The sequence below is a fragment of the Sceloporus occidentalis genome, unplaced genomic scaffold (genome assembly GCF_023333645.1).
Source record: "Sceloporus occidentalis isolate IW3139 unplaced genomic scaffold, rSceOcc1.0.p SCAF_4, whole genome shotgun sequence".
In the NCBI taxonomy this organism is placed as follows: domain Eukaryota; kingdom Metazoa; phylum Chordata; class Lepidosauria; order Squamata; family Phrynosomatidae; genus Sceloporus; species Sceloporus occidentalis.
Genome location: NW_028316984.1, coordinates 149,585,740 through 149,613,324, shown reverse-complemented (window position 1 = coordinate 149,613,324; position 27,585 = coordinate 149,585,740). Strand labels below are relative to the sequence as shown.

At 38.1% G+C, this 27,585-nt stretch overlaps 1 protein-coding gene across 4 annotated transcripts in view; it reads right to left on the bottom strand.

The window, feature by feature from the left end:
• The window catches only part of FMN1 (formin 1), a 220,154-nt gene that overhangs the window by 16,126 nt on the left and 176,443 nt on the right, over nt 1–27,585 (bottom strand). For all 4 annotated transcript variants that reach the window (XM_089521999.1, XM_089522001.1, XM_089522000.1 and 1 more), the window contains one exon: nt 13,222–13,314. In XM_089521999.1, the coding sequence (XP_089378125.1) occupies nt 13,222–13,314 (93 nt within the window). The remainder of the gene's footprint in view (nt 1–13,221; nt 13,315–27,585) is intronic.

Genomic DNA, 27,585 nt, shown 5'->3' with positions numbered 1-27,585 from the left:
AGAGAAAGATGTGCTCTTTTATCCATTCTAACCAAAAATGAATCTCCTGGGAAATCTCTTCTGGAACTTTAATGTGACACACTCTCTCAAGCACAAGGCAGGGAGATATGGCATATAACAACTGAATTTCAGGGGGAATTTCTTTTCCATAGAATATATCATTAATGCCATTTATTTAGTGAAATAACAGACCCTTTCTCACGCAAGTCAATGGAAAGAAGCACTGATATTACTCGAGGAGAAAGAAAATAGTCCAGTGGATGTCTGAGACTGCTCCTATGGCACCTTGATGCTTATGGGTTTGATGCCATTTGTTACAGACCCCAGTATTACATCACCCAATAATTCAATGAGAGTTGCTGTCACAATGGATGACAATCATACACCATCAAGCAAAATAAAAATGTCACACAGAAATGATTTCAGGATAGAATATTATGTTTCTAATAATAATAATAATAATAATAATAAAAAGTTTTTATTTATATACCGCTTTTCTAAAAATCAAAGCGGTTTACAGCATATACATAAACAACAATAAAACCATAATAAAACCACAATTAAAACCACATTAAAACCCCATTTCATGCCAGCCCAACAATGCTGACGAGGGAGGGAATATAATAGGAATATAAACCTAGCTAGAAGATTATTAATTACAAATTCTATAAACATAGTCATTTTGGTATGATGTAGCAAAACTAACAAGAGATAAAGGGCACACTACAGACCAACAAATGAACACTTTCACACCCTACTGAAATAAGTACTTCAGCTTCTATTGTTTTAATGAATTCCATTCTTTGAAATTATATAGACTCTTCAGAGGGAGAAAGCAATTATGTATATGCATTCCTCTTCACACATTCTGACAGCTGAAGTGTATTGGGAATCTAATGCATACTATTATGTGTGTGCATTAGAATTCATGCAAGAAGTCTCAGTCAAAATGTTTTAACTTTTGAATGTATACTTTTTGAAACCAATCTTAGGGGTTTGACAGACTGCTCCCCCTTTCCTAGCTGGATCAGGGCCGTGGCAACCTCATGTCATGGCGCCAATCCGGCCTTCTGAAAGGGCGCCATAGCCATGGCACCACGGGTATATGGCACTCTTTTAGCACTGCATCATATGGATGCATCGTATGGATGCAGTGCTGGAGGCATGCCATGACACCACATGCCGTGTGGAGTGGCATGCTGTGTCAAGGTGCCCTGGGGAGGGGGGGCAGAATTGGGCATGCATTGTGAGGATGCTATGCCCCGACTCTGCCCCCATGCTAGCCTTTCAGGCCGGTCTGTACAGGGTCTTAAGAAACCTAATTAAAACAGAAAATAAACTCTATAGTCCAGAACTAAGACTGTCTTGCATCAAAGGTTCTATCTGCTTATCCATAGTAGGTATCAAATTCTCCTAATTTCTCTGTAATTCACTGTTACAGTAAGAAAAGAATGGTTTAAGGAGCCCTGGTGGTTAAATGCTGTTACTGCAGCCACTCACAGCCACAAGGTTGTGAGCTCAATCCCAGACAGACCTTCAGGGTCCACACAGTCCTCCATCCTTTTTTAGGTTGGTAAAATGAGTACCCATCTTGTTGGGGGCAATTGGCTTACACACGCTTAGGGAGTGTTGGTTCACTGACAAGCAGTATAGAAATGTACCTGCTATGGCTATTGCTATTAAATAAAATTTGAAATTTTAAGCAAAACAGCAGCAGAAGAAACCAATACACAGGACAGTCAGGCAATACAAAGTGTACAGTCCGGACCTCTTGGGGCACTTTTCAAAACTGAAGAGTTAAGGTCCAAATGGACGTTAATTCTTTAGTTAAGTCTTTTCAGTAAAGATAATGGTAAGCCCTCCTTTGGAAAGACACCTTGGTCTCGGTTTGATCAGCTAACACAGAGCGAGAGGTTGTCCCTGAACCCAGATGTCGCTACCATCCTAAGTTGGACCATCTTCCTGCAAAGCTCTCTGTGTAACTCTCCAAGGCTCACAGTTTGTATTTGTACTGACTGATTATATAGTTATCATTACATAAATAAAATGTAAAAAACAAGATAATTGTATAATATGACATTTTAAAATTATAATTTTTTTCTTCTGCATAGAAAAAATGGTTATGATAAAGCAAAGTAGACAACTTTAGGATTATGCAGGGTAAAATGTTTTGTTTGTTTCATAGGAAAAATAGACAGGCCCAGGTAAAAAGCCAAGAAAATACCTGAAGGCCTACATGTTTGCTAACCTTTATAAACCAATGAATATGTAAAATAATGACACCATAGTACTAGTACAGTTTATTCATGACAACCAAATACAGGTTATAGCCATCAAATTACAAAAATAATTAAAACCCTTTAAAACTTCCACAGTCAATTAGCTCTATAACATATAGAGCAAAATGTTTACATTAAAATTATATGTAAAATAATGGAAGGGGGCTGTGTGGGCTTTTTTGGGTGGGTGGGTGGGAGACATAAGACTGTCAGAAATGCAGGAACTGCTCCTTGGTTCCCTGTGTCTTGGACTGATGTAATACCTGATCCCCTCTCTTATAGGCTCTCTAAACAGTATATAATTAGGGAGAACTATATCACTTAAAGTGCAAACCAGAAGCAAAATTAAACAATTGGGTCTTTAAATAGACAGTGAAACATCAAGATGAAGGCATGCAATCCTCCTAAGTTAAAGACTTCCACTGTTAGCAACTGAGAAAGCCATCTTAGTAGCCACACCTCTAATGGCAATGGGACATGTTGCAAAGCCTGAAATCCTCTGTGGATCACGCAACAGAAGATTTTTTAAAAATGTTCAGTTCCCAAACAACTAGTGATTTTAAAAGTGATGCCCCCTTCACCTCCCCTTTCACCCCTGCCACTTCTTTGATTGTCTGTTTTGTGTATATTGTACTCATCTCCATGAGAGATGTCATGGTTTCTCTTTTGGGCATTGCCATTCTTGGGTAAGGCAGTACCATTCCTTTTAAATGCGCAACTGCAATGGGGCGTTTACGTGCACAATTAGGGTTAGAGTTTGGAAAGAGTGCCCCTTTACAGCTGCCCTGGCATTGGTGCATTTATATGTACATGCAAAAGTGTACACTTTCTGGAAGGAAGTGGAAAAATACATCTTTCTATTAGTCTTGTCTTTCCCCCTGTAGCATAGTTTTGGTGCCGTCCAGAACCCTGCTAATTTTGACTGTCTGTTTCACCCCATAGTCTCATGTTTTCCCTACTTTATCTATTTCTAGCCTTGCAGTGGTAACATATGTGCTATTAGATCTATATTAGGCAGAAATTAATAATAGTGCCCCCTGAAGTGGACTTTTTAGCCTAACATTTGACTTATCCATCCTAGTAAGTCTTCTCGGAGTCTACATATTTTTGGACATCTTTGTTTAAAAATGGATAACACTGCCTATAAATCAATCAAAATAGTCTATGTTAGTTTACTACACAGTTATGTCTTTTAATATAAACAGCATTTTTTTTAAAAGAAGAAACTTTTGAAAGAATGTTTTTTAAAGGAAGTTTGAGCTTAGATGATTAAAGATTATATTATAAATTATGTTTTTAAGGAGTACCTTCTCTTTATCAATATGAGCCTTATTACATCACAACATTATAGTGTCATAGCAATGCATTAGTCCTGCTATTGTCCCAGCCTTATCACACAGTGTTGTTGGTCTTCTGTTGTTATCTCATGGAAGTTTGTTTGGAAACTGTTTCTTTTTATTAACACAAAAAACCCATTAATGATCTCATTTCCTGCTTCTGTGGTGCTACAGTTACCTGTGTAAAAATTCAATTGCGCTTTTATGCTGGGTGGGCAGGGGGGTAGTCTGTGAATGGGGGGAATAAAAAGGAGTGGAAGCCGAGAAAGAGAAACTTTGCTTAGTGTCCTCCGGCTCCTTTTCCAGCAGAGTAACTCAGTTCCCAAGTCTGACTCTCTCTCGCCCAGGCAAACACACACATACAATTACACACACAAACAAACCTCTAAATGTCAGCAGAAAAGAGTCTTACAATTAAAGCAGCATTTATTTGATTATTTTGCCTGTTCCTAACTGATCAAACAATTAATTGCTGGCAGATTAATCATTAATTTAGTAGACGGCTTTCATCTGCCAGTAATTAATCAAGTGTATCCTGAATCAAGAAATTCTCTCCCCCTACAAGTAAAAAAAGGGCTTTTAAAACATAAATCTACTTTTAATTTATATTTTTTTTGGGGGGGATCTGTGTGTGTTATGTGTGCACTAAACTAGGAAGTGTGGTGGTATTGGATGGTCAGTGTCAAATGCTGCATGCGTTACAGTTGTAGCACAAATGAAGACTGCAGTGTTGGAAAGATTATGAAGGTGAGACAGAGAAGGGGGCAATCCCTACTGCAGTGCTTCTGAAAATGCTATGTTAGTGGGAGAAGAGTGCAATAAGGCCCTAAAATACTGGTGCTCTCAGAAGTGGATGTGTCTCTCAAAATTACCATCTTTAAAAGTACTACAAAATTCAAATGCCTATTTTTTTTAAAGAGCACTAGAATACTACAAAAACATTTCCCCCCAAATGACTCTTGTATATGTTAAAATTGTACAGTTAATATACATTTACATTTACATTAATCATTCATTACTTCCCATTCTTGGTTATCAGCAGTAACCTTGAGACACATTTATTATTTAACATAACAGAAATGTATGCTTTCCATTTTTTTTTTTTTTTTTTTTGTATTCCAAATAGAAAGTTTTTGGTTGAACTTTCTAAGATCATTAAACATGCCCAAAGAGTTTAGGAAACTGGAAAATCAGTTTTAATGTCTTTTAAACAGTCTAAGTTTAAAACCAATCTGTTCTTCATTTCACAAAATGAAGTAGGCAGATTTAGTAAAGCTACACTCTTCTACTGTAAAGTGATAAAAAGAAACGGAAAAGAAAAGAAGACATCAGCACATTCTTATTGAGGGACAAGTGCCCAAATGAATGATGAATGATGACCAATGAGAATAGGAAACAGGTCTTCTCTAAATCACGAGACTGTTGTAAATACCAAACGAACAAGTAAATTGGTTGTTAGACTTGAATGTTAGAGAATCGGTAATTGTATGAAAGAGCAGAATAAACTGTTTGAAGTATTTTAGAAAATAAAAAATAAAAAGCATGGGACTACCTCCTCTTGTGGGATACTTACAATGATTTATGAAACTCAGGTTGTTTCTGCTCATTGGGCTTTGTAAAGATTGACTTCATATGATCAGACAAAAATACAAGCATGCAAGATGTGTTGGACCTTCATAGATCAAAACATATCCAAACTAAAATTTTGAAGAATACTTAAAGGGGCAAGGAAAATGAATATAAAGAACAACAGCTTTTGGTTTCATATAGTTCCCCTTCCTCATTAGGGCATTTCCCTTTTACAAAGTAAGCCACCTCTGGTGGTCGGGAGCAGAGACTCATTGTAAATACACAGCAGGATAGTGGCAAACCTGAGATTAATTCTCCATAGATTTATATAGACTTTTTCCCACTGTTAATTGCTTTGTACCATTTCAAAGGTGCTTATGTTGCCTTTTTATTGCTGGTTACTGACTTTATTCTGGCATATGGTGGTTGGCGCCATGTCAGAAAATGAACATTTTATACCAGAATGAAAATTGGATATTTGACAGTTTGTGACAGAGAGTTTGGAGCAAAAAAATTGGGAGACAAGATTTATGGTGTATTTTATATGGAGCACATCTGTTTCTTTGTGCGCACTTGCTTTCTGTTTCACTCAGTGCATGCTAACACAATGAACAGTTTAAAAGCATGAATGAAAATGTGTGTACAAGAGTGTGTATGTACATACCAATAGCACAAAAAATCTAGAATCTTAACAAATATAAGTGAATGCTTTTTGACAGCCTTTCATTTTATGGGGAAAGAGGCATTTGAAAAACCATCCAGTTTTAGAAATGGTTTGTAAGAATTTAATGCCAATAATATTGTCAAATGTGAATTGTACCTCAATGTACAAAAATAGGCCACTAGCAAATGCTTCTCTTATTACTTAGTTTTGTTCAATGTGTGTGTCTATTCAGAAAAGGAGTGAAGTTGCAATTCCATTCAGTAGATAGGAACTATCCTCAATGAAATATACATTCCTGCTGAATCCCTAAATTACATTATCAAAAAATCACACAACCCTACAAACACACAGAGTAGCCAGGATGACCCCAGCTGCCCAGCACATAGTTGGACAATACCAAAAATGACACAAACTCATTCCAGCTGAAGGAATCAGTGGTGAACCAGGTTCTTATTTAGAAAAGAAAAGGTACCTTACACTCATAACAACCTAAAGCTGAGCCAAAGAAAAGGTTTGCTTAGAATGGGGTCTGTGCTGGATAGGGCTACTCTTTGTTCAGATTCTACTAATATGGAAGAGATAACTAGAATTAAAATGTCTGTCACTAGAAGACAATCAATAATATAAGACTGTTTATTGCTACAGAACCTGCCTGTAGCTCTTATTTCAGAGATATTAGCCAATAGACTAATTGGACCAAAAAAAAAAAAAAAAAAGACACTGAAAGTAAACCCACATTTAACATGCATGTAATTCATAAACCAACATACTAGTACAGGGGTAGCATGATGACAAAAATAAATAAATAAATTCCAAAGTCTATGTTGTGGTTATGTTTGCATTAATCCAAAAACAGCAGCAAAAAGCATAAAAATTTCAGTGCTACCTTTTGAAACCAACATTTCTTCAGCAGGTAAAGATATTTAAAGGATATGCAGTGTGCTGTGGAGGAAGTAATAATGTTAGAGTCACCAGTCTACATTTTCCTTTCTAGGGAAGAGTATATGTTGTATGTGAGGAAAAGCGTGAAACCTATTGCCTTGGGCTCACCAGATCTAATTTCTAGTGACCATGGGCCTGCAGGCAACAAGAAAAGCAATAAAAACAGAGCAACATTTTTTTTATTTTAGACTATAAAAGATCCCTCCTCATCGAATTTCAAACTTGTACTTTAAATAAACACCGAGTTCCTTAAATGGGCACTATAGTGTCATGTCTGGAGAAGGATCAGGCAAAGCAAGGCAACAGAAGCCAATTTGGGTTAGAGGGTCTACCTATCTTTGTTTGTGGGTGGGGAGGATAATCCAGTAATAAAATAAATGGATATTTACTTAGCTCTGGGATGGGTAATTGCCAGGAGCAGGGTGCATTTTGCAACATTGTTGTGTATCTTAGAAGAGGTTGGCTCATATTTTTAGGGGAATGCAGACTTTTTTTTCCAAATAAGCAGTGATTATCCACATGTACAGAGAGTTTGTTGGGGCTAAAAAGTTGGAAATTGGATTAAGTCCAGCTTTAGACATGCTTAGAGCAGACCCATTGAATTCGATGTAATTTATTTGGCTAGCAAGCTTTGTTCCTTCCAATAGACCCACTCTATTTGGGATTAAGACTGGATGTAACCCTAAATTTTGAACATGGATCTAGCAGAGAGATTATTCTCTACAGTAATGAATTTCCAATCTGAAGAAAAATGGGGATGCTAGGAGACTGGTCCCTGTAAGTACTGACATTGTGAGGCATCGAGGTCAACTTTTCTGGCCACAAATATGACCTGCTGATAAGTCAAGGGTCAGACTTTGGGAGGCAGACCAGCTGGGGACAGGCTGCTGGCAATCAATCGCCCTTCCCAGTGTCTCCCCAGATGGTCTGTTCCTTGTGGAAGCAACCAGGTTGGGGAGAGGCTCCAGGGCCATCCATCGCCCTTCCCAGGCTCTCCCCAGCTGGGCCTGTCTCCATGGAAGGAGCCCAGCTGGAGAGAGGCTACAGGGAAACTCATCACCGTTTCCAGCCTGTCCCCAGCTGGACTTTCCACAATGGAGGCAGCCCAGCTGGGGAGGGGCTTGGTTGAAAGACAGTATTGCCCTATGTATAAGTCTACCTAGAATTTTGGAGTCCATTTTGGGGCATCAATTTCTCAACTTATAGTTGAGTATATACGGTACACCTCCAGATCCCTTGTACCAGCTTTTGTATAGACATCTTATAATCATGGCTAATTTAGGCTTAGTTTAGTACCTGAACAAGCCTTTTTTTCAACCAGAACTAAAAAATAATTCAAACAGTGTAAATTAATCAGTGCATCCATCTTCATTAAACAATCACCATAAGTATCATTACATAATTCCTTATATTTAAAACAGAAAAAATGGAGATGAATCAGTATAAATGGTATTTTAAAAGAATACCTATGAAGAAGGTAACTGCAGTAGTCAATTCATTGTGGCTAGAACTGAGTATAATATAATAGATAGGAACAATTTACTGTGATTGCTTCTATTCTCTAACATAGAAAAGTAGTCAATTGTTGGTCAAAAATGGCAGTTAATCTGAAACCAGATGCTTCATATGAGTTAACTTGTACGAGTTTGATCTCTACATGCACAACACAACTATGAAAAATTAAGCAATCATCTGGATAGCTCCCCCCCTCCCCCCCCACACATTTATTTGGAAAACACTAGCAATGCCATGGCTGGTACACCCTGTAACTTCAAGAGGGAAGAATGATTTCATATAATCTGTCAATATTTATAGACAGCAAGTGTCTTTCCCCAACTGCAGACAATAACAACAGGGGTGAATAAGCATCAATGTTCCAAAGGACATTTCAGTAGTGTTTCATCCTAATACTCATAATACTGCTGCTGTCATGTCCTATCTCTGGCATCTCTAACATTTTTCCAGTTGCCTGCAGATGTTCCAATTCATGGCCATGTAAAGACAGATCAAAATGCTTATGAGTGAGACAATGAAAATCAGGATCTCAATAAATGCTTAGTAACAAATGGAATTTTTAAAACATGAAAATTATAGTTATTTAACCAATCTGTTTCACTAGAAACATATGCCATGGATGGAAAAACTGATGAATTGTGAAGCATATTTCTGATTACTTTGTCTATTTCACTATGTTTCTACCACAGAAATATCCAGTAATTAAAAATAGTTATGTGACATATCATAATTTGGTTAACAAATATCCAGGAATTTCTTCCCAGATTAGTCCTTTACAAGTAGGAACAGCTGGCCTCAGCTAGCAAATTCTGCCTCTTCTGTAGCAAATTATAATAAGTAATTTTTGTTCACTTCCTCCATGCAGGTTATGTGTGAATGCCATGTGTAAGTGAAATTTTAGTGAATCAAATGTGAAAATAACAGTTTTTTTTTAAACTACTGTCACTGTATAAGAAAGTCTGAGACAGAAATCTACTTTATGGTGATGCTCCATTTAATGAGGTAAGGGAAGCAATATATTTTCTGGCAGTAACCATCTTACAGTCATTATAGCCAATAAAAATGCATCTCTGCTCTTAATCCTCAAAGCTGTACAGTATCTATATGAAACTGCTGAGTGAGTTCATCAGGAGTTTTGGGGTAGGATGCTGCCATCAGGATGCTGATGACAGTCCTTTTGCTTTGTTGTCAGAGGGGTTGTCTGCACTGGCCAAATAAAGCGGCTTCCAATTGCTTTGAAGCATGGCTGTTTAGACAACGCACGAGGTGAAACTGGGCGGAAAGTGAAATGAAGCCGAGCTCTGCGGCTAGCAGAGCAAAAAAATAAAATAAAAAAAATTGCTGTGACTCTGAGTGGAAAATGTACATTATTGCACCAGCATATAAAAAATCTAGTGCCAGTATGGGACTGCAGCAAAACAAAAACACAATCGCCAATAATGCAATGGATGTAGTTACAACATACACAAACCAGATAGTCCATGCTTTGAGAGTAGACAATGTGGACAGCAGGGATACAAACTACTTTCAGAAAACCCAGGATTGAGCCATTTTTTTCCTGCTCATCTGCTGTGGCCCAGAGTTAGCCCTTGGCTTTTCAGGTGCTGGAGCAGAATTGAAAAAGGCTGGATGAGGGCCAATAAACCAAAATCAAATCTCAGTAATTTTTTTGTGGTTTTTTCAGGCTATATGGCCATGTTCTGGAAGATGTTCTTCTAGAACATGGCCACATAGCCCCAAAACCCCACAAAAAAAAACTATGGATGCCAGCCATGAAAACCTTCGACTTCACAAAGCTCAGTAAGATAGGGGACTCTGTTGATTATTCCTGACTCCTCCTGAGGGAGCAGATGCATAATTTGAGAATTATTCTAGATCAGTCTCTGTTGCTGAAGGCACAACTAGATTCTGTCGCACAGAATGCTTGGCTTCAAGTGGTGCACCAGGTGCAGCCTCTCATAGACAGGGATAATAGCAACAGTAGTGCATGCATTAGTAACATTCTGATTAGACTACTGTACTGTTTACCAGAGTACCAGAAACCACACAATATCAGTCTCAAAAAAATTGCACTAGCTGCCAGTATACCAAATCTGAATTCAAGGTGCTGGCAATGACATACAGAGCCCTAAAAAGTTTGGGATTCCAACCTTTGAAGGAATGCCTCTTCCTATAAGCATCCAAGTATTGAGATCTGCAACAGAGGCCTTCCTCTATCTCTAACCAGTAGAAGCAATGCACTGTGGAAAAGCATAGGTCCAGGACTTCTCTGCAGTGATGTTATCATCCCCTTAAAGGCCCAAATGACATTGACGTTGGGTTCATTCTTGTGACAAATACAATATGAGTTTTTCTAGAAGTCTCTGGGTCCTAATTCATTTCTTCCCCAATATTCATTTATGTATGGTTTTAATGTAATGTAATAAAATTTATTCGGTCATTGACCAGTATAAAAACAAAATCACACGAGCAACATATGAATATAACAATAACAAATTAAAATATAAACTGATAGTAGACTGTACATGTACAGTATCAAACAGTTCTTTCTGCACGGTAATAAAATGACCATTTGACAGTTGAGGGCACAGTTTACAAACAATATAACAGAATTTAGCCACCTTAAGGGATACTGTAGAATCATTGTTGTCCAATAGGAGGCGTAAATAAAAGGAGTCAGGTTTGCCTGGGAATTATGGTTTTAAATTATTTTAACCTTTCAAACTGTTTAAATTTGTTACATTTTTGTCTATTTTGCGCGTGTGTGTGTGTGTGACAGAGAGAGCGAGCGAGCAAAAAAAACCTGAAAAAGTAAGCCCAATTTGTGAACAATCATGGACAGGATCTAAAGATCTTTCTGAATTTACTATAGGAATTGGGTACATAGATACATATATTTGAGAATATGTCTTAAATCTTCCAGCACATAGATTCATGCCATTAGAAGCATGACACTGAGTTGAGCTGACCTGATGTTCTGAGAAACAATTCTAAGACAAACGTAATATGGACTATTAGCATATACAGATTTAAAGCCATAGTTTAATAGCAACTGCAGTGAAGGACTGGAATTCTCTTGGTGACAGACACAGATGTAACTCAGAACTATGCCTTCATACGTCTTTTTTTTTGGATGTTAAACAAGTAGGTAATTACTACCTTCTTATGCAATGTCTGAACACTTCTCCCCAAACAGATACTGCCAAAGCCATTTACAAAATTGCTGGGAAAATATGAACCAATGTAACTAAGCCCTTGCTCTTTAATGTTTTTTTGTTTGTTATTTAGGGTGGCCTATTTTGAACAGAAGAATGGTGTAGAGAGTTTAGTAGAAAGCTATATATACATACACTCATATGAAAGTGTGGAAGACTGCTGGTGTTAATGTGCACATATACACAGCGCTTTCTCAAGCTCACTTGCTGCTGGAGCCATAAATATAAACTGCTAATTAAATGAGATGAAAAGACCACCAGAACAGGCATACCTGTGACTTGAACACTCTCACTGTGGAAGCCTTTTCTTGCAGGAACCCTGCTAAGTTTATGGGAAAGCTTAATACATGTATTGAATTTTCCTGAAATGTATCATTAGTGAGGAGCTGAAATCTATGTTGAGAAATTTATAGTCTAAGGTTGCAATCCTGTGAAAATTTACATGGGAATAAACCTTATTGAACTCAGCAGGATACATTTGGAGTAAAATGCATAGCAGTCTGCTTTCTAGGTAACATTTTTGATGATTTAAAAAACATGTATTTTAAAACACATGAAAATCAAAACTTCTGTATAAAATGTCAGACACAATCTACTACATGTTGTGTTATAATTGCACTATTAAATCAACCATCTTAATCTAGCTTTTAAATGTTTTAATACACATTTATGTAGATCACAAAGCTAAAACTAGATGTTTCAAAATGGTAAAGTGAACAGTTATGTTTACAGAGGAAAATGAAATTATTAAGCATAGCCAGTCATATCATCAAACTGCATGTCACCCTGTATGTGATTTCTGAAGCATTTAATACCAAATGTAAAAGTATTTTTTAAAGATATTGCCCATTTGGGAATATCAATATCCTTGCATAGAAATCACAACAGTTACAATATGAATTCCCTGATAGAACTCTAATTAAACTGCTGTGACAATACTAGATCTGTGTTTCTAATAGTAAGTTTGTGATAGTCATACATACAATCCAGAGGAGGTTGGACATACATAAATTGTATTGTTTTCAATAGAACACTGGACCAATCTTGACAATAATAATAATAATAATAATAATAATAATAATAATAATATTTTCAACCTAAATATATTATATTACAACCCAATATAAAAATACAGACAAAAAACCCAACAATAAAATACATAAATAGTTAATGAAGCACATTCATATTAAGGCAGACAACCCTTCATATGTAAATAAGGTTTTTACTGGCATTGACTATACAAGAAAGAGAACTTGGTCCCTGCTGTACCACTTATGAAAAAAGTATATCCTGTGTTTATAATTAGTAGTAAATAGACCAAAAACACATTGGTTAGTATTCTGCTGCTTTTGCCTATGGTGCAGTTGCATTTGGACCACTGTCTACAGATGAGACTTCCATAAACTTGGAACACCACCTAGAAGTCTGATCCCCATGCTCCTAAAGTGCTGGTGAATTTGTTGGAATGAGGAGGACAGCCTCCCTTGAAGAGATCTATGCCAGGCAAGTTTATATGATAGAATACAGTCTTACAGATAACCTAAACCTAAGCCAGCTAAAAATATCTCCCTTCCATATTTATGGGAAATAATGGGCACCAACATGCTATGCTAGCCTCAGCCATAATTATAAGCAGGCCAACATAGATGTGAATAATACTTAAGAATACATATGAACAAACAGCTCTGAAAAGCACATACCTTTCAGGTAAAAAGCTTCCAATTTATCCTGGAAGGGCTGGAGATGTTCTTTAGGAGAGTCTCTGAAAACCACTTTCATCTGTTTTTCACAAACTGGAAGGACAAGTTCAGTTTTACATTCATTTTTTATACAGACAAAAATACATTCAGACATTCTCAAGTAACAGATACATCATACAAAACAAACAAGAATACAAAGGGAGAGAGCTGTCTTTCATCAGAACAGGAGAGGTATATATTTATTAAATTCTTTGAGAAAATACAGAAAAGAAAATTAGCTTTAAGGGCAGTGATTTTGCTGATCCACACCAAATGCATTCTTTAAGAGACAATTAAAATATACATTTTTAAAAAGATTCTCCCTCAACCAGGAATATCTTGGATTATGTTTAGCTTCCCAATCACAGTCTGATCTCATATCATGAAACAAGATTCTCTACACACTTACCACCCACAAATTAGACCTCCTTAACCAAACCAAAATGCACCATCAGAAGATACTATAAGACTAAAAAATGTGCCTTATTTTAGAGTTGTTTAGAATCTGATTCAAGGAACAGTTTAGTCTAACAGTCCAATGGCTCAAGAAATAGGGCTGACTTATGAGTAAAGATCTTTAGGAACAGTCTTTGTACAAACAAAGTAGTAAGAAGGTTCTTTCCTTATGTAATTTAACATCTATTACCCTGATCCTGTATTCATATTCTTGGAAATCAGACTTGTTGATTTATATGAATGTTAAATTACAGACTGGGAAAGATGTGCTTTCATGTATGGGTTTGTTGTGTGCCTTCAAGTTGTTTCCGACTTATGGCAGTAGCAATAGCCAGTACTTTTCTATACCGCTTATCAGTGCACTTAAGCACTCCCTAAACATTTTACAAAGTGTAAGCTAATTCCCCCCAACAGTCTGGGTACTCATTTTAGTGACCTCAGAAGGACGCAAGTCTGAGTCGAGCTTGAGCCCCTGGCTGGTACTGAACTCGCAACCTAAGGGTTTGTGAGTGAATGGCTGCAGTACAGGCATTTAACCACTGCACCACCAGGGAAACCCTAAAGCAAACCTATCACAGGATTTCCTGGCAAAATTTGTTCAAAAGGGGCTTGCCTTTGCCTTCCTCCATTCACAGGTACATTCATTAAATTAATGAGTTATTTGCCAGCATCAAAGAAGTCTCAAAGTGACTTCCAAAAGAAAACATACACAATTGTCAATATAGCAAGAAAATGGAAATCGGTAAAAAAATGGAAATCATAATAAATTTATAACTTTACAATTGCATTTATTAATCATTTAAATCCAGTAAAAACTAAAAGTGTGCCTCCACAGTATTCATATTTGCATCTGCACCACCAACCCATAGGAACATGGCAAACCATCAACCTGCAACAGACGTCTAGTGTCCAGGTATCTGGGAATATATACACTCTCTCTGTGTGTGTGTGTGTGTGTGTGTTTGTGCGTGTGTATTCCCAGATATATACTTGCCTGGTGCTGAAAGGATGATAATATCAGAGCCTGTGGACTATCCTTGTGAAGAGCATTAAAAAACCCAAAAATGCAGCTTTACAGAAAAGACCATTCCTGTTGTTGTCACTGAGATTGCCTTGGAAGGTCTCAGATACCAATCCTGGGAGTCTGGATAGATTTATATTGAGGTGTGATTGTCCCTGAGGTTTTGGTTTCATGAATGCTATAAAAATGTTTTAAGCCAAACACAGCAAATACTGGAACATCAGTACCTATCAGTATCTTGGTGCAATCATATTTGAAGGAAGATGTTGAAGGGAAAGGAGAAGACATGTAGGGATTTAAAACAAAAAAAAAATGTAAAATAAGGGCATCTTAACAAGCCATAGTAATATGAATAATTTGTAATGATGCTATAGTTTTCATTGGCTTTAACAGCCTGTTGCAAATTTCTCTGTAGCACTATGTGATGAAAATAACTGGGGGAAAATTCTAGAACTGTGTAGTTTGTGGTAAGTCAGTGATAATTCAGTTAATATTTATTTTAATTAGCTCTAATGCATGTAAAAGGTACCTTGAGATAAATGTAGACAGGCACTTTTCACTAGTTATCCACATAGTAATGTGAGAAAGAGAGTGATAAGTGGCTGGATAAGAGTTTTAAATATGTGTAACTTAATCTATTCCAGAGTTGTGAGTGTGCTTTTCGGTGAACAACTCCCTATTCACATTACTACCTATAATTACCTAGGGGACTATTACAGCTACAGTCTGTACAGATATTTTTGGAAAAGGGTGACTATGCAGAGCTCTGTGGATCTAATATCACCTACCCATGGGAAATTCAGTCCAAATTTTCTTGATAATTTTTTCTTAAATTTGTTTTCCATGTACTCTGTATAGCAGCTATAAATTATTGTGCAATGGGGCAAAAAGCATAATTATTTGAATCGTAACTGTTACTTAAGCTTCAGATCTCACACAGAGCTAAAGGTTTCTCCCACTTTGGCAAGTTCCAGCCTTTTCAGACTGTGCCAGCTCTACACACTGAAAAAGAAAACTGGGCTAGTGTTCAGTGGATTTTGTTGAGATTTTTACCCATCTATAACAAACTGGTGGTCTGAAAGGGGGGGGGGGGACAAATAAAAAGGCAGTTTGAAGTAACTATGGATTTGGTGCAGTACATAATAATGTATCCTACTAGTGCAAGTTATCTGCTTGTTGATATTTAGTTCTACACTATGTACAATGGTGAAATCAAATGCAATTTCTAGTTATGAAACCAGTTGCACAAGCACTAATGCACCTAGAGACCACAAAATGCAGCTTGCACAACTGGAATAAAACACTGAAACTTTACTAGCACACTGTATTTCTTCATTAATCTTACAATGGATTGAGGCCATGATCTCTGAGGACTTTATCATATGCAGATTTTAAACCATGATTAGAACCAGAAAAAAAAACACCCAACTTTGGTGATACTTATAGCACCACACTAACTTTGACCCATAATTGCTGTGTATCTGAAGCATGGTTAGATGTCCCTTTTCATTGACGGGGGAAACCTGTCAATGAGCTTGTAGTTGTACTGGTTCCCAGGTGTGAAACATCACTGCTGGGGCAGTTTTGATATTGACAGTCATGTTGTATCAGTTTTGACTCCTCTTCCCCTATTCCCTCCTCTTGCTTGCTATTTCCAAGCAGGCTTGATTTCTTTTAAAAAAATTCCTATTATTTTCTTTTTAAAAAACCCACAACAGTGGCATCACTGGTGTCACCCAGTACAGTAACACATTGTGTCATGCCCTTGCCATTGAGCTCCTCTCATAACACACCATACCGAATCCTTAATAATGTTTTTTAATACTAATGTTATTCATAAATTGTAATTCCCTTGTACCACTTAATGTTATGGTAATAGTTGTAACATAAACAACTATCAAAATTAAAATTATACCTTTAAATTACAATATCACAAGGGCAGCCTAAATATATTTACATGTGCGTAGTTTCATGTGGTTAAAATGAAAATTTGGTAAGATGTGCTGTTTTTAAAGAAAATTTTAAAAGAATAAAATTGAATTTCTTTTTTTTTTAAACATGGCCTCTCTTTTCTCCTCTCACAGAGCCTCACCCCCCCTCCCTCACATCATCTCTTCAGCATTTTAAAAGGATGCAGGTTGGGTGAACAGTGGTGTCACCCACCTTTAGCGTGTCATCTAGTGTGGACCGCACCACTGCACCCACTTTAGTGATACCCCTGAATCACAGTAGCAGAGCTCCAGAATTGCATGAAAAGGTAAAAATAAAAATAATTAAAAATAAACTACCCCCTCAAGACATGCTGGGTAGGGCATATGGTAGGGAATTGGGGTTAAGGGGGAGTCAGGAAGAGAGCACAATGGCAGAAGCTGCCCCAGAAAAGATGTGCAATAATGGCTGCTCACAAACAGGTGCAACTCACTTTTCTTTAACAAGCACAATTGTGGCTAGAATTGGACTCATGAGCTAATATCCTGATGCATTACAGTGTATAAGTGAATTGTGGTATGACAGTTTCCTTCCCATCTGAGTGACTGAAGTAGCCATAGTGATCCAGTATTCATACATCGAAGGTGACTTGACAGCAATTAACAACATAAAAAAATACACAAGGGGTTTAATCTAACACAGCTGGTCAGCCTAAGCAGCTTATTGCTCACATGCAGAATGAATTGTGAGGATAGTTGGATTTGTCAGTTCCAAGTTGGCAAGTTTTACCTATACAGCACCTAAAACAGTACAGAGATTTCTTGATTAATTCAACGTTTTCTGCCTAAGAAAGGAACAGTTAGCCTTGCATTGGACAGAGTTTGTCTGGATCTCAATGGAAATTACTTTGCTACTAATGGATTTGACATTTTAATGCCCGTGTTTTACTGCCCTTTTGCCTAGGTCCCCAGTGGCCAAGAAGGGGATTGGCCTTTGACTTCACTGATCTCTCTCCAGATCATTTTATCTGACAGAAGATTGACTGGCTGATTGGATTTACATCTCATCTTTCTCTCATGAATGGGACTCAGAATGACTTAGAATAAAAATTGCAGACATGTAAGAAGTTAAGACTCTGACGACTGCAAAATCATTAAGTTGGTAGTTCAAGGCCCAAGAGCTGCATGACAGAGTGAGCTCACGTTGCTCGTCCCAGTTCTGCCAACCTAGAAGTTTGAAAACATGTAAAAGTGCAAGTAAATAAATAGGTACCACTTCGGTGGGAAGGTAACAGCATTCTGTGCAGTCATGCTGGCCACATGATCACAGGTTTGTCTTTGACAATGCTAGCTCTTTGGCTTAGTAACAGGGATGAATGCCACCCCTACAGCTGGACACAACTTGACAACCTTATCAAAGGTTTACCTTTACCTTTACCTTTAATGTGAATAAAAGTAAGTAAAAGTATCCAACCAGCTCAGGAGAGCATAATTATATAATTATATGGGCCTCCCCACCAAATCCCCCCCTTTCTTTTGTAAAATGGACTAATTAACCTGCTTATGCCTGTGTTGTTTTTCTTCTTTCCTTATCAATTTTTTTTCTTTTAGACATCATTATTTCATAAGCATGGACTGTCACACTGAATTGTTGCACTCTTGTGTATGAAAGGGGGGATTTCTTAATACAGAAGGTCTCAAATATAGTCTCAAGTATAATATTGAGTTTAAATATCAAATACAAAGTTAGTTTACATAATAATTTGCTGTAATACACTTGAAATTATCTTCTCTAGATGAATGTGTTGCATCAAGTGGAAATCTAGTATGAACATTTCTTATACTCCTTAAAGCTAGTGGAATGTACCAAGAAGCATTATTTAAAAATCCTCAACTTATGTGTTGTTAGAAGTATATTATAGTTCCCACGGCAAAGCTTAGAAATCATTAACAAAATATTTAAACATAGCTTGAACTGCTGATGGGCAGTTTGCCACACTGTACAGATTTAATGCTGTATTTAGCTCAACTTCTTCTTTTTTTAAATCCCTAAACAAACTAAAATATTTACAAAACTGAGTGTCTTTTCCTTAATGCCTGTTGGGAAATAGTATTTTAAAACTCTACAGACACTTGTAAATCTGTCTAAAGAATCATTATGTATAAACAAACCTTCACGCAAGGAGTACTGCAAGGTCTGTCAGGTAGGAGTTGGCATTTTTAAATGTCATTTTTAAAGGAAATGTAAAACTAGAAATAGTTCAGTGCTGATAAGAGTAAATAGCTGAACAAATACTTGGACCTACCAGTAGCACTTATAGGTATCATCCTGACAGTGAACCCAACTATTTAACAGCATGGACCCCTGTAAATCTGTCACTGATGCTATCCTTTATGAATTAATCTCCAGCCACTGCTGTGCATCTCCTAGAATCTGCTCCAAAACTGACGAGTAATGCAACCACAGGGCTATTAAAGGTATGCTTTTTAAATAGTTAATTTGAAAACATGTGCATTTTAGACAAAAGCATCATTATTCAAATGTAACTTTAATATGAAGAAAACTAATTTTAAACTATTTCCTAATTAGTTCAAATTAATGTCAGGACATATGAAAACAAACATGCAAAGAAAAATATATTTTCAACTTTTAAAGAAAACTACAATTCCTGCTATTGATTAATATTAAAATGTTAGTTTCCTACAGATATCAGAGATTTTCAGTAGAAATACAAGACATTTGCATTTACTTAACCTGCTGCATATTTGCATTTTTCTATACAGGAGGAGGAGGAGAGAGAAACCTCTGGCTGAGAAGCCATTTTCATTGGATGAGTTCAGGGACGTAGCCAGGATTTGGGGAAGGGGGGGCTTGGGTGCAGTGGCACAGCTGCATGCACGCGTGCCTTTCATTGTACAGTGGTAGTTTGTTTTATGCAGGACATCCGGTCCGGACCCCCTGCATAAAAGAAATTGTATGTTTTAGCCCCATTAGAAGTAGATGGCGAGGCGGTGTATGTGTGCCACAGGCGTGCACGCCATTGTTCCTTCCGGTGCATGGCGCCACTTCTTCTGGCGCTGTTTTCAGCATATGCTGAAAGCAGCATATAATGCGCCTGTGTATGATGTGGGCGCACTGTAGTAACATAAATTAATGGAAGGGGGGTCCAGACCCCACGGGCCCCCCCTGGCTAAGTCACTGGTGAGGTTTTTTTCAATCTTGGAGTGTTTTTATTTCTGACTGGTGGGGCTTTGGTGCATCATAGGGATTGAGACAGCAGCCTAGCAGACTCCATTACTTACACAGGAAGAGGAGAGAGAAACCTCTGGCTGAGGAATTTCACAATCAGGGAAGACTGAGAGCACAGCAGAAGGAGACCTGGAAGCTGTGCTTGAGGGTTCTCTGTTACTTTTCAACTATTTTCCTTCAAGGGGCTAAGTGGGGGGGGGAGGGCTTTTGCTCAGAGCAAGAGAGTCAGAGACTTGCTTGGAGGGGGAAGCCCAGAGACCTGTTTCATTGACCACTTTAGACTTCTCAATATGGACAGTGAGGGAGCTGCTGCAGTCACTTGCAACAGTTGCAAGATGTTTATCTACTTGCTTATGGATGTAGATAACTTCATCTGCATGAAATTGGTAGCCCTATTGGAAGAGAAGGTCCAGCAGCTGGAGGCCTGGGTATTAGGGAACAAGAGGTTTTCCTGGACAGAAGAGAACAGACAGTCCTGGATGGGAAACATACACAGGAAGTTTCTACAGAGGAGGTCACTTCACACACACAGGAGTTAGGCAGTTGGAGGAATGTCACACACAGAAGTAGGGAAACCAGGGATCGTAATGCAGCTACAGAAGAAGAGCAGTAGGGATGGTGTTTTGTCTCCCTGGGGCAAAGATCTGTGATGTGACAGAAAGGCTGACATGACTTGTCAAGCCTACCTTCCTTTTGGTCCATGTGGGAACCAATGATACTGCAAAGCGCAGCCTTCAGAATATCATAAGGGATTATGAGACTCTGGGTTGGAAGCTGAAGGATCTGGATGTGCAGGCTCAATTTAGTAGTGGATTCAATGTTAAACTAGTAGTGCAATAGTATGAATACAGGTAAAAGAGCTGAATTCACAGGTTGTCATCTCATCTCTTCTTTTGGTTGAAGGATATGGTCTATGACGGGAGAGGAAAATACCAGATGTAAATAACTGGCTCCGCAGATGGTGTTGCGAGGAACAATTTGGATTCTTGCATCATGGGCTGCAATTCCATTTGGGGGGGGGCTTCTGGCAAGGGATGGGTTGCACCTCATCCCAGTTGGCAGAAACATTTTTGGTAATAGTCTCAAAAAGTTGATCAGGCTTTAAACTGAATTATGTGGGGGAGGGAGATAGTACTTTGGAAGGCGAGAGTTCATCAAGGGCTGGAGACAATAAGCAAATGTCTATAGAGGGAACAAGGAAAATGGTGCAGGGAGCCAACAGTGGGAGGGAGAAAACTTTACACAGGCAGCTAGGAGGGAGAACCCCTGTTCTTCAGTGACTCTACACTAATGCACAGAGCATCGGAAATAAGCAAGATGAAGATGAACTCCTAGCACAACAATGCAAATATGATATAATAGGCATCACTAAAACCTGGTGGGATGAGTCTCATGATTAGAATGTAGAAACAGAGGGGTAGAACCCTTTAAAGAGAAACAAGCCAAACAGGAAAGGAGGAGGAGTAGCATTATATGTCAGGGATGACTACATCTGTGAAAAGATCCAGGACTTAAATCCTGGAAGCAAGGTGGAGAGCATCTGGATAACAATTAAAGGGAAGGGAAACAACAGGGATGTTATTGTGGGAGTCAACTACAGACCCCTCAAGTCAGACTGAGGAATTGGATGATGGCTTTCTAGAACAAATGACCACACACTCAGAAAGGAAAGATGTAGTACTGATGGGTGATTTCAACTATCCTGATATTTGTTGGAAATCAAACAAAGCCAGAACATTGAGGTCTATCAAATTCCTTACTTGCCTGGAAGATGATTTAATTGTCCAAAAGGTGGAAGAAGCAACAAGGGATCAGCTATTTTAGGTCTGATCCTAACCAACAAGGATGAACTGGTTAATGGGGTGCACGTGGTGGGATCCTTAGGTGGGAGTTGTCTGGGAAAGCAGCCAATGAAACTATTGAAAAAGGCTGAGACCAGCTTGAAAAGCAAACAAATTCATGGACTTTGTAGCAGCAAGAAAGCAAGTCCAGTATTACAGTACCAGTCCACTGTTCAATAGAGAAGAGTCAGGGGGCAAGCCAAGGGTCCATGATTCCAGAGAGCAGGTCAATGAGTCAATTCCAGGGTCAAAGGTTCCAGGTCAATCTGTAGTCCAAGAGGCAAGGTAGCAGGCAACAAAGTGCAAGGGAGTCAGAGCAAGATGGTTTTGCCAGGGAATGCAGATAGGCTCTGACAAAGAAGCTTGGCATCTTGCAGCTGTTTATATTGGCCCAGTTCCTAATGACAGCTGCTTAGTGAATGCTGAGCATTTCTCATTTAACCTCCTAGATTGATGGAGGCATGCCCTTTCTGTCTTTCTCTGGCTGAAAGTAGGTACGACTTCATCCTGCTCCTCTTTGTCTGCCAGGCCTGGTCTCTCTGCTGGAGGGAGACTGGACTGCTGAGTAACAGGTTCTGCTGGAACTGGCAGAACAGAGCTAAGGCCTGGCTCCACTGACTCTGCTGGAGCTGGCATAACAGAGCTAGGGCCTGGCTCAGCCTCTTCCTCTGAGTCCACAGCCTTTCGGTCATGAAAGGAGTATCTTGGAGTTTGTTATACAGTAGAAAGGAAAAGCCAGGCATAGTCAGACATGCATTCTAGACTTTAGAAGAGCTGATTTTCAGTAAATGAAGGGAAATACTGTAGGTGATCCCATGGTTAAAAATAGTAAAAGAGAAGGGAGTTCAGGGTGGATGGGAGTTTCTTAAAAGGGAGATACTGAAGGCACAATTTCAAACTGTTCCAACAAGGAGGAAAAATGGGAGGTGTCTCAAGAAACTGGACATGTATAAGAGCTAAATTTTAACCAGGTCATGTATAAGAAATGGAAAAAGGGGGAAATAACCAAGGAGGAATTCAAGCAAATAGCTAGCACATGTAAGGGAAAGTCAGAAAAGCAAAAGCACAGAATGAGGTCAGGCTTGCTAGAGCGGTTAAGAACCATAAAGTGATATAAAACAAACTATACTTTATGAAAATGGCACAACAGGTTTAAAACAAGACCATAGCTGAACTTAGAAATCATGAACTTCTGTGATATAGGAGTCAAAGCCACAGTCTCCTAAAATTGTTTCAGAAGGCAATCATGCACCCAGACTGATCCCAACCCTGAAGCCTAAATATCAACGTTTAATTTTCTACCTCTCCCAGTTTTTGTCTTTCACCTCGAAACTACACATGTAGAAGTTAAAAACTAGCTTAATTTAAAACCAACAATGTTGAGAGCAATTAAAAAGAAATCAGTCTATCATAACCATGATCATGATAAAGATTGTGGTCATCATCATTATCTCTCCAAGAATCTAGGAATCAGTGAGGTATTGTTGATAATATGGCATGTTCAAGGTAATTTTTTTTCTTTTAAGGTAAAGTAAAATCTTTGGTCTTAAATGGACAGAGAAAGCAAAGCAGTTTTTGACTTCTATGGTTTTACAAACACCTTAAACCATTATACTGTGAAACTTCCCTAAATAAATCAAACTAAAAATAAACACAAGAAAACAAACCAAAAACAGCTAGCAAAGTTAAATATTTTTTACACCATAGCAACACATCTAATGCTCTGGACAGTGTATTAACTTTAAGACGGTTGTTTAGATTTAGCGAATGTTGCAGCCAAACATGTGAAAAGGGGGGAAATGGAGAATGTAACAATTATAAACTGAACAGAACAGTAAAAAGTCCTTAAGTCATTCATAGTTTAACATTATGTCCACTAGAAGTGGAAGAATCTTTACCAACATACTAGCCTCAGAACAATGTGTATTATTGGAGATGACATTTACAGCATCCTTTGGAGCCTACTTCATTTTTCCTTGGTGCACCCTCTTCTACATTTTTCTACCAGCCCACCAGAAAGCTACTCTTTATATGAATTGTCTTTTTTCAAGGCAACCTTTCACTGTGAGAAAAGGGAGAAGATCTTTCAAATCCAGCTAACTCAATTTTCACCTTCCTTGAATGCCACATGGTTTAGATGTGTCCAGATATGAATATAACAAGCTTTTTTCAATTGGACTGAGGGTTCCAGAATATTCCATATTGGCCAGGAGACTCTGGCTATAGGCCAAAAAGAAAAAAAGAAGAAGCCTTTACAAGCTCTGATAGGTGTATCAGCAAATAGAAACAATGATCCTCATGTCAGTTGAAAATGGAAGCAAATCCTACTTGCAGCTGCTACAGTTTCATGTCTTGCATAGGAATACATGTACTGTGTGGATTACTGATTTTCTGACTTCTCTAGATTTTTATTTTACAAATATTACTTCTCCAAAAATCTTAATAGAAATGATTAAAACTTACATTGACTGTACCTTTAGACATACATCGCACTGTATAAGTCCCAAAGACTAATTCTTGTGAATAATCAAGGACAGCTCTTAGAGGAATTGCAACATGCCCTAGTATGAGATTTAATCACTCAAGATTTCAGCATTTAATAGTGCACTTTACTTCCATTCATTCCAGTGGGACATAAGTAGCAATAGCACTTACATTTCTATACCACTTTATAGAGCTAAGCACTCTCTTAAGTGTTTTACAATGTGTTAGCCAATTGCCCCCACCAAGCTGGATACTCATTTTACTGACCTACAAAAGGATGGAAGGCTGAGTCAACCTGGAGCCCTGCAGGATCAAACTCACAATGTTTTGGCTGCAGTACAGACATTTAACCACTGCACTACAAGGGCTCCTGGCACACCTTTTCCTTTCTTTATTTCCTAGGTTTTGAGGGGAGTGTGCGTGTGCATTGTACCTGAAATGTGTTACAATGACAATACATCTCAGGTTAATAACAGAGTTTCTTCACACAAACTGCATCGTATAGCTGCAGACATTCCTAACAAAATGCATTTTAGAGTGCTGTCAGTTTTTGAAGCATCTAAGTTGGGCTTGCCATATCACATGGATAACTGGGTTTTACCTGGATACTACGAATGCCACCCAGAATCTGCTTGGAATGTATGGCCTGAATTCCAAGGTTTCATTTAAAAATAAAAGTAGGTCTCTAATCTCTGTAAAAGATGAGATATGGAGCAGAGACACTCTCTGGTCAACCTTTTACACAAGAAAGAAATCTGCCCAGGAATTTCTGGCATATGAGAAGAGAGGACAAGTGGTGGTGCACAAAAAAGAAGCAAGCCTGGGGCACACTGTGAGAACAGGAGCTCAGGCAAGGGTGGGAGTAGGAAGAGAGATGGGAGAGTGAATGTGGTGGGTGAGTTGAGGAGTATAAGAAGTGAGTGGCACACTGTAAGGATGAAAAGTGAGGTGAAGGAGTGAGTAGGAGGGAAGGGAGAGTGAGGGGAGGGGAGGGGAGGGGAGGGAGGGTGGGAAAGAAGGGAAGATAGCAGTCTTCAGTGGAAGGGTGCAGTGGAAGCATACAAGGTGCAAGAGAGGCAGACATGAGGAAGGCCATGGTGCAAGAGAAGGAGATGTGTGACAAGGTGAAAGAAGGACAGAAGGGCTAGGAGATGCAGTAACAGAGTGAAAAGAACTAGACAGGGGTTCATGGCAAAGGCATGAAGTGGTGGTGGTAGAAGACTGGGGTGGAGCGAATTAGGAGTTCTGTTTCCTAATGATATGACTGAGGAAATAAGGAGTAGGGGAAAGGCAAGAAGGCAGGGTAAATAGAAGTCTATTAAGGTAGATGCTTGATGTGAATCTTAAGATTTGAAGAAATCGATCCAAAAATTATAAAGAAAAGATACAATCTTTTTTGATTGGCTAATTCCACATCTATTTGTCTTGGGAATATGGTGTGGGCATTTGAACTGTTTATTAACACACATGCTCTGCTAAGTTAAATGCACATAAGAGTGGAATACCATTTACCTCCACACTGTAAACGTTATTGGGGAAACAAAATATCAGTTGCAAGGGTGAGGATATGAAAAAGATTTATGTCAAAGAGAAGTAAAATGCTTGTATGGGATTGCTCATTTTGAATTTTTTCCCTTACTCTATGGAATACCTTCTAAAGTTTTCAAGGAAGTTTTAATCTTTTGTAGCTAAAACAACATAATCTAATATCTACTCTTATTTACCCAACAGTATCTATCCTTAAAGACTAACAAGTTTTATTTGGTATAAGCTTTTGTGAACTGCAACCTGCTTCACTATATGCAAGCAATTGTCTTGGTTGGCAGATATTTATATGCATTGTTGAACTGTGATGATATAATAAGTGAGGTGAGTAGGAATGTAAATGCAAAAGTACAAACATTTATCATTACCTTAACTGTCATTATTGAACAATAATTGGATGGGACCACAAATATCCTAGCACAAATGAGCTGTTTTTAATACACATTTTGAAGAAATGTTAAATAGGTGAAAAACAGTTAATGTCAATTATTTTGTTCTTCTAATAAAATATTTATTCTGTGTCTCTGAAGGAAATCAGGCCACACATTCTCTCCTTCCATTACTGCTATTTGTTATTGCTATATTCCTCTCCATATTGCCCTGTGGATCAGACGATGGGCACTCTCATGAGCTTTCTGGGGTATTTTTATGTGACATATCTTTTTGTCATCAGAGATAAAATTATGGCAAAAAAGTGATACAAGACTAGAAGTGTCTTGTGCATGGCCAAATCTTAATAATGCTCTTGTTCTTTTATTTATATAGTGGACCCTTGATATTGGTTCCAGGACCCACTATGGATACCAAAAAATGCAGGTTCTCAAGTTCTTCAACATTTTATGTACTGTATTAAGGACTTAAGCCCACTTACCATTTTATATACATGCTTACTTCTGTGGCCTGTCTGAGCAGTAAGGGCAGCAGCAGCAGTGGCAGCCTTCATGTGGCAGCCTGGCTGCCATGCCTTCATGAGGATAGGGCCCACTTTACTATACTAGGAATATACATGTCCACTTTAGCTGGTTTCTCTATCTCGATTAATCCCTACAGCAATATGATAAAGTAGGATTAATGAGAGCTAGACATGGCCATAGAGAGATTATTTATTCCATGCATAACGTGAAATTTGAACTTGGATCTCTCTGTTCCAGTTACAGTACTTTAAGCACTACTCCACACTGGTTCTTTCAGATCAGTTGCAACTGTAAAAATGGTATTTTTGTGTGAAAAAAATGTAAAAAGCAATGTCCAATCTGCACAATTAGAACTCAAATAAGAATAATTTGCCTAATTAGAACAATGTATCCAATATGCAAATTTGGTAGCCAAATCTAAGGAATTGGAATATAGCAACTTTATCTATATTTATAATTAGTTTTTGAAACAGGGTGTTAACAATTAATGTCTGCTTGTTTGTGCTCTTAATACTCCCTTAGATCAGGAGCAATTTTTCTTGTAGCTTAACTTCAGAAATTAATTTGCTTTAAGAATGGTTTATTCAAGATCGTTTGACATTAATGCATAGTTTTGGAGTGCAGACTTTCTTCTGGTTTTACAATATGGGATAAAAATATTGAAATAATTTCATCTGAGATATTGTCTCTCTCTCTCTCTCTCTTTAAAACCCCCACTATTTAATTTACCATGGTTTAATTGACACTATATCTTTAAAGTCCCAAGTGAAAGAATTCAAGTAAAGTGAATGGAACATGATATGTCTATATCAAATGGACAAAAATATCAGCAGTCCCCTCTGTGTTTGAACTCTTGGTTCCGTGAAGTCTAGGAATTTAAAACTGG